This window comes from Fringilla coelebs (genome assembly GCF_963513975.1).
Source record: "Fringilla coelebs genome assembly, chromosome: 5".
Taxonomy (NCBI): domain Eukaryota; kingdom Metazoa; phylum Chordata; class Aves; order Passeriformes; family Fringillidae; genus Fringilla; species Fringilla coelebs.
Window position 1 is genome coordinate 12761407 of NC_140033.1, and position 13959 is coordinate 12775365.

A 13959-nucleotide genomic window follows, 5' to 3' on the forward strand; every position below is an offset into this window, starting at 1 on the left:
GAGGTAGCACAGTGTCCATCCATGGAGATTTTTCAAGTCAGGGATAGGCAGAGCCATGTCTGACCTGCCCAGTAACAATCCATCCTGCAGCAGCAGGTTTCACCAGACCTGTATAGGTCCCCTCTAACCAACATTTCTGTGATTCTATAAAACATGGAGCCTAAAATGACTCCCTTCTCTCCCTTTCCCCATGGAAAAATTCACACTGAATGTCCAGAAGTAAAGCCAGAAAAAGTGTTCAGTGATCAGCCTACAGAGAGTGAGCTCCTCACACTGATGGTCATTTAGATGAGGGTGATTTATCACCAGTCTTGCTAGAATTAGACATGCTTGTGGCATCAGTAATCTCAGAGAGGCCAGCAGGGCAGGTTTCTGCTGCTGCCTTTAATGCTTTCCTCCTTACACAGTATTAAGAAGTAAATCTCATACCCATTAGAAACAAGCAAAAGTCACTCTGAAATCATGAGCATATTTCAGAATAATGGGCTAAGAACAGCAAGTTTTGACCTGGAAAGCTATTAAATGACTATTGCACATGAGATACATAAATCTGAGCCTGTAAAGATCAGAAGAAACTTAGCTTTTGAGCAGCTTATATTTGTCATTATTAATGGGAGCCCTTCTGAAAAAAGATTTACAAATTCTTATATAGATTCTATAGACCAAAATATACTAGAAAGCTGATACCCAAAAGAATGATCTCTCCAGTTTTACCTGTTACCAGGTTGGTAAGTTCCACACCCCAAATTGATGGAGAACTGGATCATGTGAGTCACTGAGGAAGGGAGCACTGGAAGGACATGGAAGTAATCCACAGCCCAGACATTCCTGTTGTGCCCTTGGTGACTCTTTTGCTTCAGGCAAAATTTGGTTGCAGGAGTCTGCAGGTCTGGACTAATGACAACAGAAACCAAAGATGGCACCTTCAAAAGAAATTAAGGCTTAAATAAGTTAAAAAGGTCACAATGTACCATTTAAAATAAAAAAACAACTCTAATTGTGCTGAACCAAATGTGCTGTTCTCTGTCCTTGATTCATTTTGTCAACTTTTTTAGCCACTTTTTTCCACACACAATCCCAAATAAAATCTTTTACTATGTGGATAGGTATTAGCACCCTGAGTACCAGTGATGCTTATCACCTCAGAGGGATGGGAATGTTTGGCTGCAAAGGCACAGAAGAAAAGACTTCACCTTCTGTGTTCTGAGAGGGACAAGTGCATGTTGTCTGTTTCAGCTGGGAAGGGAAGGTGATGTTTGTCCTGGAGCCTGGCAGCTCACAGGAGCTGAGGCAGGGTGGTGGCATGTCTGCTCTGGATACGTGAGAATGGACTAACAGCAGGAGTTCACAGGCATAAGGGGGGAGGATGTTATGCTGCTGAAATAAATGAAAGCACTGCCTCACAAAGCTTAGCCTTTGTCCTAAAGCAATGCAATTAGAACTTTATTATGTCAAAAGAGGATGTCAGCTTTAAAACTGCTTGTTTTAAAAAACCTCCACAATGAATTCCATGTAATTTCAGATCCTATCTCTCCCCAAGTTCCCTAATTAATATTTTATTATTTTACAATTACAGTTTCCTTAGTTTTACAAAAGTTCTGCCCTGTCTTTGACACAGAAGCAGGCGAGGAGGGAAGCCATGCACAATGAAACAATGCAAGTGACTCAACCAAACTCAGGCCAAACACTATTGTAAACATTTGGTTTCTGAGTGCTAAAGTTACAGACAAAATGCACACAGATCTGTGCTTGAAGTCAGCAGCATCTTTACCATCAAACTTCCCTCAGACTATGTAAGCACACTGCACTTCAATATCTGGCTCATCTGTGGCTACTTGTATGAAATACCAAATTTTGCCTGTTTTACAGCAGCAGAAAAAGGAGACCTCAGGGCCAGATTATTCAGGGTAGGCATGGTCTAAGTGCTTCCTTGCCCTAGGCAGGAAGGATCCTGAGGGCAAGTTCAAGGTCTTTACTGTCCTGCTGAGGGTGGTGGATGTGGCTGGAAGGTGGCTGCACTTTGGGCGGAGGAGATGCTGCCTGTGCACTCTGCCAGCAGCTGCCTCCCATGGCTGAGCCCGTGCTCTCACCACTGCAGACCCTCTCAGGGTTTCTCACCACTGCAGACCCTCTCAGGGTTTCCCACCACTGCAGACCCTCTCAGGGTTTCTCACCACTGCAGACCCTCTCAGGGTTTCTCACCACTGCAGACCCTCTCCCAGCCCCTGATCCCACCAGGAATGACCCTCTCAGGACCCTGCTCCTCATCACCACACTGTGCCTGGTACGAGTTTGAGTGGAAACAGGAGTGATCTTTTGTGAGGGGAGGTTATCACTGAAGTTTTCAGCTAATAAATGACAATTTTTGCCCACTGCTTTCCTGCCTGTTTCCCCAGCCCCAGCCAACACTGCACAGTCCTGCCTAGGGCTGGAGTGACCACCAGTAACTGCAGAGCTGTGCTGAAAAGTGCCTGACTGCTCCCAGGTCTGCACATGATCTGATCTATGTGTTTGGGTGCCCCTGTGGAATTCACCACTCAATATTCCTGTGATGGCTTGAAAAGAGAATGCTCTGTCCATTCCCATCCACCTGCTTTAAGAAAATTTACCTTGTAAGCAGCATAGGTCAGGGTATCAAGAGGTATGTGTTCCCTCCTGCCTTCAATCTTGGCATACAGTATGACATCATTTTCATGGGATTCTCCAGAATCACAAGTTCCCCCTGTACAACACATGTTTGAGCGAGGAAAAAATTAATTGAAGCCCTTGTTATTGGAAAGTGGAATCATATATGCAGCCTTAATTATGAAAATAATTACAGTCAGATGCTATTTAACTTGGGATCTGAAACAAAAGAACACCATCCCTAAGGACACAGTGTTTGGGAACTGTTTGATCAGATGCACCGTGGCAGAGATCAAGGGGGTTGACGATTACGAAAACCTCAAGTACCTCTTTTAATCAGCTTATCAAAACAATTTAAATAGAAAATGCTGTGCCTCAAGCAATACTTCTATCTGTGTGCTTTAAATCCCATTTACACAGAAATGCTCTGCTGTTGAGCTCTCATCAGTAAACTGCTATTTACTTCATGCAGTCACACATGTAGGTACATAACAGTATCTTAAATACTCCTCAGCTGATGGTTTGGCAGAGATCTTGATGTAAGTAGGAAGTGAGAAAGACTGCTGGGTCCCTAATTTGTTGTGCTGCTCCTTCTACTGTCTACACCATATCCTAAAAGAGATGGCTGGCTGGCTGGAATCTATTGTACCACACAAAACATGTGTGGTGTGCTTGCCCAACTGGAACAGGGCAGCATTTGAAATATCTTCCTAATGGTAGAATCCAAAATACTCACTAAGCTTCTGTGAAAGGGATGTATTGGCAAATATGAGCATTATGTTCTGCATTATAGTTACAAGATGAGCATCATCACACAACTTTGGATTATGGAAAAGGAGCTTTTAAAACAAAGTTTCTGTATTTGAAACAGGAATCATAATTAATTATTTCCCTGTATAGTATGGTTACTCCAGGTATTAAAAAAAAAAAAATCCCAAAATAGAAATAAAAACAGAAAGAGGAAGCTTCTTTGCTTCTTTGAAAAGACTGCAGAGTAGAAAGATTTCACATATTGGAACATTTTCTCTGCTTTTTTTTTTTTCTTTCGCTACAGCCAGCCAGTTCTTGTTAAAGACTAGGGGAAGCAGTCCAGAGAACTGGATAAGATGTGCATCTCTAATGTGTTTTATACTGTAATAAGAAACATCCATTTGTCCTTTCAAATATTCTCCTTGCCTGAATGTTCAAATTATTTATGTAATTTAAAAATACACAGAGAATACATGTTTCAAACAATATCCTGCTATCCTCTGTGTCTGCATCTGCTGACAACTTCTCCCCTAAGTTCAGAAGGTTGACAAAATTTCTTTCCTGTTTCTCTTGCAGGTGTTGTAATGCTTGGAAGAAACGAGAAAAAGCATCCTCTTTTTCCTGTGCTTTATTCATAATTCATGTAACACAGAGGAGATATGCAACAATTTAGGAAAACAACATGAGGTCTTCCCCTCATTAAATAAAATGTGTTTTTTTCTTGTTGATACAGAAGGTTGCTTGTGAAGGTCACAGGTTTATCCTCTGCTTCCTCCTTTATTATTCTATTATTCTCTTTAAAGCAAAAATCCTCACTTTCTCTAAACATGGTGTTGAGAGAATAACCTCATGGAACTTCCTTTATGTGCAAAATAAAAGTTCTGGAAAAATACTGTGAGCATTAACTCCATGTTCATGGTGATTCTGCTCTGTTGCAACACCACACTTGTGCAGTTGCACTGACAGCAGCAGCAGGGAGGGGAGGTGACAGGCCAGGCTGGCTCTTGGCTGCTTTCTGAGCCCTGATAAATGACTGATGTTGTACTTTGCCCCAGCAAGGAAGGTCCACAGAGGATGCTAACACCACAGCAGGGCTTTTCATGAGGGATGCAGCATGTGGAACACATCTCCTCCCAGACCATTGCACACTCTGTGGGAATCTCACCCTGGACCAATGTATTAGCAGATGACAGATTTTAGGAATGGAGTAAGAGCTTTTGAGGTGAAACTATTCCATGGGTTCCTCAGGGAAGGCTGCCCCACCTCTATGCTACTCCCATCTGATCCTCATGTGCAACTCTCTGGACTCTGATGGATGAGCACCAGGGTCTGCATGGACATGACCACAGGAGGACAGGAGAGGTACCTGTGAAACCTCTAAAGATGACAAAGACATGAGCATCTCTTCTTAGTATGAATTAAGGAGCACTGATTGAAATTAGTGTTTACAAGACAAGAAGTTGCTTCTCCACATGAGACTTGTTCAACTGTGGAGCACTGCATAATGTAAACCTCACATGTTTTACATCTTGTACTGCATTAGTAATTTATACTCACCCATACTGAAATAAAATCTCAAGTTCCCATAACCTGTGGTGTCCATGTATGGAGTACATATTTTTCTTTCTCCATCTCTGAGAAATACCATAGCTGAGCCGGATTCCAGGGTTCCACACTCAGTTCCAATGACAGCTCCAAAGACGTCCCACCTGCAGAGGCCAGCAATGAGTGGAGAAGGTGAAGCAGCACACTACTGATAAACTCTTACAAAACATGCCATAGGGGTTCCTTGGCACTTATGAAATTAGCTATTTCTACTCTTACAGAGGACAAAAAACCCACAGTGTTCCAAGTGTCATCTCTATGCCATTATTTACATATTCAATATTAGCTTTTAAACTCAGTTGATTCAACTAAGGCAAATTTAATAAAAATATTTTAAATAATTTGGCAGAAATGCATGAATTAATAAAAAAAATGAGGCTTTTAATAAATGCTGCTACCAAATATGTAGTGTTGTATTGTTCTACCATCTTCATTATTTTTTTTTTCTGGTGCTAAAATGTTTAAAAAATAAATGCATTCTGATTGATTTTGCATAATAAAAGATTTATAGATCAATGGAACTTGAAAAGGCCATGTCCACCATATCTGCTATACAAATAATAAATATGTAGGTAATAGCTGAAAATGCTTTCTTTTCATCTTTTTGAGCATTTAGGGTAACAGTTTTTAACTAACACATGAACAGAGTATGAAAAAAGACTGCTGTGTTCCTAATATGTGATGATATGATCTTTCTCAGTTTTTCTGTACAGCATTTTATCTTATTTTTATTCAGTGATAATTAAAAGAGCTGTTGCAGAATTTTCCAATTAAATATTTTACATTGAAAATACATTTTCATCATGAAAGCGATGGTTACTTCAAAACTCGATCAAAATGTTTTGAAATACTAGAAAGTGTTGAAATGTTGTGCATTATTTTGGTCTAATACATTATTATTATTCATGTTGAAGTCTTAATTCATAATTAAGTATTTAAGAATTATAAGGCTGATAAAACAATGAAATTATTTAGAATCACTAAATCCTGATAATCCAAATATTTAACTATCCAGCATGATTCAGTAGCAATGAGAAAACATGGGAGCTCAGAAATCTTTGTGGGAGGCAAAGTCTTTTCCTGTCTCCTTCCACCAGAGACAATCTCTAGCAGGTATGTGCCATATCACAATTTCAAAAACTGTCATTACAAGAACTAAACAGTCTATTTATGAGTTTAACCATTCCAACGACTTCAAAATGCATTTCTAGGATCCTCTTAAAAGCTGCCAGTTTCCCCATGGGCCTAAACTGTGACAGACTGGTGACATGCCTGTTTGGAAATCCTGCTTTAAACCTGTCAGTCATTTACACAGGAATTAGTGAGCTTAACATCACTGAAAAGCTTTATGATATAAATATAAATATTTTAATGGAAGCACAGTTTAATCTAACCCTAATTCTATTGTGCAGATTTTTTAAAGCTAATGTGCAATATAAAAGCACAATATTGAAAATGGGTCTCCTGGGCTGAAGGCAAGTACAGAATTAAACAGTTGTGCCTACTTCAACTTACACCAAAAAAAAACCTCACAATGCTCCATTGATCTTTTGTATGCTCTATTTAGCTCAATTAAAACACTCTGTAGTGACCCACAAAACAGCTCAGGGTCATGAATGATGCAGATCATGGATGTTTTCAGGGATGTTTCCTTTTAGGCAGCATCAGAAATGAAACCCAGAGAATTCTACATTTTTTCTTTATTTAAAGGCACTTTAATCACACTGCCAGTAAATAAAATTGAGAAGGATCCTGGATGATGGCATGATTTAACATTTACATTTGAACTTTTACATTGAAACAGTGGTGATTCCTTCTGCCTCATCTCCAAGAGCATTTGGAGCAGAGGGAACTGGTGGTGTCCCCTATACCTAAGGTTCTCTTTGCTCTCCCTTATGAGGAATGTTTTTGCCTTCCCCTTGAAAGCTTCCAGGCTCCAGCTGACGTGACAAAGCAGTGCCTCAGAGCTTCCTGAAGCTCTCTCTCAGGTATACAGTGTTCTGTGACTGATCACAGTAAAACTGTACTTCATATATAGTTTAAAGAGTATTTAATAGCATATTTCTCTAAGAATTGATTAAACTCACTCAAATGTATTTGCATTTCTATAGGGCTCCCAACACAAATTGCAGAGAAATGTTGAAAAGAGGAACAGTAGAGGTGGCAATTTTATATGATTAGGATGTAGTCCATAGCATCATCCAAGTTTGGTGTTTATTTATGGCAGCAAGCAATCTCCATTCTTATAGAACAATAGAAAGAAGGAAGTTTCTAACATAGAATAAAATTTCCAAAGAAAAAAATAGGAAAAAGGTCATGAGGCCTTGGGCTGGCAGAGTGGGGGCAGATCAGGACCTGGCTGCTGGGACACAGAACGACAGAATCAAAGGAGGGCTGCACCCTCCCTTGTCATCTGCAGCTGGAACCAGGCACCCCATGACAGGGAAAGTGACATTTTCCTAATTCAGAAGAAACTGTACATTTGCTAACCCAGCTTGCAAGTTTCCCAACTTATCTTAACTAAGCACCCAGTTGTGTAGAGAAGCTCTAGAGACAGAGCAGATGTCCACAGACAGCACTCCTATCTTGTGTTTTTCAGGATGGAAAAAAGATGGAGAACACATCTCAAAGGTATCCCACATGGTCATGTAGAACACAACACACATGAGCTCATTTTCTTCCTTTTGTCTGAAGCAGCACCTGCTGCCATTGGCTGATTATTTGAACTGGGACAGAGTCCACGGTGAATATTTTTTTCTGTAAACCCCAAATATATGTATGTGTCCACAGGACATATTAGCATGTATTTCTTAAAAGGTGCTCTTCACTTTCAGCACAGCATAGGCAGCATTTGAATCAGTTGCTAATGATCTGAAGCACTTTGTAGGTTAAAATCAACATTCAGTGGAGACCCATAAATTAGCAGTGTGTGTTTCTCATTGCCCTGGGGTTACAGCCACTAATGATTTTATTTTTTTTAATAGAAAAAAATCAAGATCCTACTGAGGTTACTTTCTTTTTGTCAGAATTTATACAATGAGCTATATAAAATGAAGATTCTTTATCAGGACACATTTTTTAAAGCTCACTCACGTTTTGGTAAGAGTAGTAATATTGTTGTCCTAGACAGTTTTATTTATTTTCTGCATGCTTGCAGCAGTGCCTGCTGGATATGGCTTTACAGGGACTCTTTGAATCACAAAGTATATATTCAAAATAGAAATAGTAAATTATCAGCCAGACCCTGAGCTCTTGCCCAGCAGGTATGGCCATGCTCTTGGTGATGCTAGATGAGAACGGACTGCTGCTTCAGCTTTCCTGCCTCCACCTTCTCTTCCTCTTCCTTCTCCAGCACCTACCGGCATCTGCATAAGCAGGAGCTCTCTCTCAGTAAAGTGAGGCTCACAGCAGTGATCCAGAGGGGAGGAATTTCTCAAGGAGTTTGGATATGAGCTTGTTAACAACAGTGGTGTGAATTAAAAAGACAGATAACCATCACATGTTTCTTTAGAATGGCTACATTAGTCACAAACACCACTTTTTTCCATTAAAAACAGTGGTGACAGGATGGTCCAGGGACAAACTGCTCCTCCTGAGCTTCCTGGACTTGCTTCTTCCTAAAATCTGCAACAGCGTGCTATTTACAGAATTGCTATTTATCCCAGTCACTGACTACACAGCAAAGGCAGGATGCAATTCCCTATTTATCCTGTTTCCTCCTCCCTGGAGTGATGCTGCCGTCCTGTGCAGGGTCCTGCTCTGGCTGGGGACACTCACCCTTTGGGCTGGCTCTCAAACTCCTCTGCCCACTGCTCCTGGGCATCCTCCATGGAGAGGTCCACGTCGCGGGTGGTGGCGAAGTTGAACTCGCTGCCCTCGGTCCCATGGAAGTAGATGGAGTTGCCGTCGGACTGGCAGCTGTGCTGTGGGCAGAAGGAGCACAGGGGAGCTGAGGTTATGCTGGCTTTGTAGAGTGTTCACACACTGTCAGATCTCAGTGTGAGCTGTACTTTATCTATGGACACACTGATGTCTGAAACTAAATAAAAACCAGATGGTGATCTTGTATCTTTCTTGTCCTGCCCCAACAATTTTTGTGTCCTAATCTTGTACCTGCGTCTCTACAAACCCACTACAGACCATGGTAAAGCTGTGTTTGCATTGGGAAGTCATGTACCACATCTGTGGGTGTTTATTTCTGTTTTAAAGCATCGCCCTTTCGTCTGGCCCACACACAACTCTGTCTGCAAATAACTTCAGTAGTTTATCAAATATTGGAGATTTTGTAGGCGTTAGAGTTTTGTGCTGTGAAACATGTCAGATCTCTGCGTGTGAATTTTTGCCAAAAGAGGTATTTGTGTGTAAAATTGCTATGCATTGCCATACAGTCAACTTTGGGTCCCAAGGGTATGGCTGAAAGGGCTGTATTTGCTGTATTTAGCAAATGTTATTGCATAACAAATAGCTCTAGAGGCAGCGAGCTCTTGCGATAGAGCAATCCCAGGGGTCCTGAGGCTGCTCCCAAACCCACTGGCTGCTTTCCCTACTGCATTTCTGCACATTCTGCCTCAGCAACATCAAATGGTGCCACGTGCCTCCCCCAACATGCCACGACCACCAGAACTCTCCAGGAGCGTTGGCCTGGGAGGAGCTGCCTGTGAGGTGCACAAGGGGGTTACAAGTGTAGATTTTCTTCTTTCTCCCACCCTACTTTTTTTGTCTTCTTGTGTGTCTGATAAAAAGGCAGTCTGCCAAATCTGTGAGGCAGAAACAGGTACTGGAATTTTCTAAAGAAGATCTACCTTGTCTTAATGCAAACGGAGCACTTTGCAGTTTTTTGACTTCTTCATATTACAAAAAGTACTGAAAAAATGAATAATTCTCTCAAACACTTCTTTTATTCATGTGTGTGTGTGTGTGAGAGATCTTGCTCCTTAAGATTGGAAGCTGAATTAAGGAACTATTAATTAGAATAATTCTGCATTCTTACAACATCTCAGTATTTAAAAAAGAGATACAATAATGCCAAATTGCATTGACCTTTTCAGGATTGTCTATGCAGTGCCCTCTTGTCTCTGAACCCCTTCATAACGCACCAAGGGAAAATATGACAATCACATCTTCTGCACTTAAAAAGGTCATGGGAGTGTCACATAAGGGAATAATTAGGTTTTTAACAAAGAGAAAAGTGGGGCAAGAAATGAAAACTGCTCAGTACATCTTTGTCTAAGGGTTTTTATGAGCAAAGTACAAAATAACACATTTTGTCATATTCTATAACACTTTATCAATGCACTAAAGTGACATGATTGAAATTCTTTTATTGATTTTCAAATATGGTTGTCAATACCTCAGCAATTAATTTATATAAAGGAACATAATTTTTATATTTCTGGAGGTGCCTACACATTGTTAGAAAAAACTGTGAGTACTTGAAGTCTGATTTTTGTATAGAGATTTGCTGTTCTGTACTTGAATGACAACAGCTCTATGTTTATTAACACAGACTAAATATCACGTAAAAATATAACACATTGTAAAAACTTAAAGACTGTTTCAACTGCTAAAATAAACTAATTGCTGTTAAAGTGTTTTTTTCCCAAAGAAAGGTCAAAGCAATAGAAAGATCCTGAAGTGTTGATAACTTATCACAGAAATTAAATAGATTTTGTCACAAGTCTCCTTTCTCCTTGGTCTGTTAATGCAGCATACACACAGTACACCATATATGCCACTGAAAAGGCAGAATAATTTACACATCAAATATATTATAACTAGCAGAAATTAATGAGACAGTTTTATATCTTCTCTTTGAAAAACAGCAGTTGTACTATGCAGTTATTTATAATGGACTGAGAAATTGCTTTTGTTTACTGATTTTAACCTTCACACTCATCAGTATCATTAACATCAGAATTTTAAGAATAATTTCTTTGTTGTGCTTCTTGATTTACAGAATTTTCTTCATTTGCTGAACACAAATGAAGTATCCTTTATCTGTCAATCAATTTGCCACAAAACTCTTATTATCTGTAGGCAGCCAAATAAATACACTAAAAATAAATATTCAGGCTAAAACTTTATTCAAATTGGTATATAAACCTTCATCTCAGGAAACAAATAGCTAAATAGATCCTCCTGAACTAGATATTAGAATTGCATACACGCATTGAAAAATCTTCTATAAGAGCAACTTGTATCTCAGGTGCTAAGTTATATGTAAGTATGCATTTCATAGTGGGTATATTAGTAGTAATTAGTGATCTCTTGCCTGATGAAAACATCTATTAAAATAAACACAAATCAGATACAACCCCATTATCTTTTAGTATTTGTACATCCTTCTGCTGTCTAGCAGAATATTTATTGAATGGAGTTTTCATTTAGGTTGTCAAGATAAATAAACGGGCAGTTTGGCAAGGGGGTTATAAATAATTATTTATACAGTGGCGTATGATGAACGCTTTACAGAAGCTCAAAATCATAATTTATTTAATTAGTTCTTTAAAGCTGTATTTCTGCATTTATACACAGCTCCATAGAATCTATGAATATGTATTTTATGCATATTTTATGTGTTAACGAACCACACAACGTATGGCTCAAATCACAATCTGCTCCTGTCAGCTTTGGCTCCTGTGAAGCAGCTACACAGAGGAGAAGTTCAGTCTGGGGTTTAACTCCCCTGTTACTCTAAATACCTGTGAAACATGAAATAGGAGCTCATGACCCTAATGGCCTTTAAAAAGAGTGAGAAAGAGAAACGTGCTCTAAACACAGGTGTGGATTTCACAGAAGTTCTGAGGGAGTGCCCCCGTTTTCCTGTAAGGTTTTGCTCCAGTGCCACCACCCAGGACCTGGGACACACCAGAAGCAGATGGGGATGAGCTCCATGAGCTGAGCTGGCCAAGCAAGGGCCAGGGCTCCCCCACTCATGATCTTATTCTCTCCCACCTGCCTGTATAACCATTACCCTCAGGTTTTGTCTTTGCACTTTCCAGGCAGTCACTATCTGTCACTGCTTTTACCACTCTTTTTTATTGCCTGATGGGGTGCTGAGGGAAGAAAAACCTCAAAGAGCACTCAGCTAAATTTTCCAGGGGCAAAAGAAACTCTGCAGGAGATGGTCCCTCACCAGCAGCTACCTTGCCAGTCTTGTTCAGCATCCAGGAGGCTGCTGAATATGCTGGATTATTTTGTGGGTTTGTAGAGGGCTTGAACAGATTAAAAACAGAATTGAAACCATCAGACTCATTTTCTCTGGGGTTCAACCCAAGATTTGAATTCAAGTCTTTAGAAAAAAAACCCTTAAGTACAATTTACATATTGTGTTATCTCTTTCCCAAATTAAGGGTTTTATACTTGTGGTGGAAGTCTACATACTTCCAGTATTAAGGACTGAATTTAAGTGTTTGTTTTGTTATTCCCAAAAGGTAAAAAAAGTGGAATGTACACATAATGACTTTTAAAGCTATCTGGATTAAGTTTTCCCTAAACTAGCGATCCTCTGGATTACGTAATTGCTCTTTTAGGCATTCCAGATTAAATTTGTTCTCTGTTTAATTTTAATTTACATTTAAATAATCTATAAAATAAGAGGAAATTAACTTGCTATGCAAAATTTGTAACTAAAAAGGCCAAATGAAAGCCACTTTTAGGATATTTGCCCTTGTTACCATGGCAGCATCAGCTGTAGGTCCAGAACTAAAGCACCATTCAATTCTGTTTAAAGGGGATTAAACATATGTGGAACATTTAGTGTGTCCTTGTGCAAATTACAACACTGAAACGTTAAATAATTTGTAAGGAAAAATTAATTTAGAGAATAAGTCCTTTGACAAATCTGATTAACATAATCTAACAAAGTTTGCTCTCAGATCACCTACATAATGGAACATAAGACACAGGCACTTGAATGAAGCCTCTTCACAGCAGTTGCTGTTGCCCATTGTTTGCAACTGGAATGGGACTATCAGCCTGACATAAGTAAACTGTTGTATTCTTAAATAAACAAGCCCTGCCTGTTGCCAAATGGAAAGAAACCAGGTTCTGTTCAGGGACTGTGGTGATCCCAAAAAAACAAAACCCAAAAAACCAACAAATATTGTAATTTTGTCTGGCACTACCTTATTCACTAGCTGTAATTGTTAAGCTATTGCTCTGCAAGAATAGGGCAAAATGAAAATTGGCTGGATGTACTCCTGAAGCTCAGCATTCTTGGATTTACTTTCAATCTAATCTTCACTCTGAATTTGCTGTGTTTCTGAAGTTTTTCTGCTGGATAGTTTTGGTATCATTGCTTTTTCCCCATTTTCAAGGCCCTGCATGGCTCATCCTCACCTTCCTCCACCATTTCCCATGTGCCCCATCTTGTGGGACACTTTTCCCTGACTGCCAGTGCTCGTCACTGCATGTGCTGGTGAGACAACCAAACTTGCAAGCCCTTGCCCCTTCTCCCCACTGCTCTTGTCAAATGCTCACATGATTTCCTTCAGACAGTTGCTTAGTGCTCTCTTCAGCAAGCTTTATCAATGATTACACTGAAGAGCACTGATGACCAGGATGAGCATTCTCCCCTCCTGCAGCATTTCCTTTTACTCCCACACACTCCCATCCCCATCTTATTTCCTTTTTTTATAAATGGATGGCATTCCCCAGGACACAGGCTATCTTTTGGGTTTGTGGCTGGAGAGGCAGCAACATTCCTTGAGCAGAACTCTTTGATGCTATATTGGTATCACAACTACAAAAATTACATTTTCACTCTAAAATTGCTGTTGTCTATTAATATTTCCAGTTTACCACTACAGTTCTTAGCCAAATTGTCTATAAGAGCCTGCAGGTTTTACTAATTCGTATGAGATTTCTGCAACACATTATGAAGACATTAGTTAATGGGAGAGAGACCAATGCATGGTTTTAAAATCAAACTTTTGTCAAGAGCCTGCCAAGCTCTTTACCCTACACTACACTTCTTAG

At 39.8% G+C, this 13959-nt stretch overlaps 1 protein-coding gene across 1 annotated transcript in view; it reads right to left on the reverse strand.

The window, feature by feature from the left end:
- RELN (reelin) overlaps positions 1-13959 on the reverse strand; it is a gene marked incomplete at its 5' end in the record, with an annotated part of 284100 nt that overhangs the window by 108013 nt on the left and 162128 nt on the right. The window contains 4 exons of the mRNA XM_084206102.1: positions 715-923; positions 2610-2722; positions 4933-5084; positions 8758-8903. Of these exons, the coding sequence (XP_084062228.1) occupies positions 715-923; positions 2610-2722; positions 4933-5084; positions 8758-8903 (620 nt within the window). The remainder of the gene's footprint in view (positions 1-714; positions 924-2609; positions 2723-4932; positions 5085-8757; positions 8904-13959) is intronic.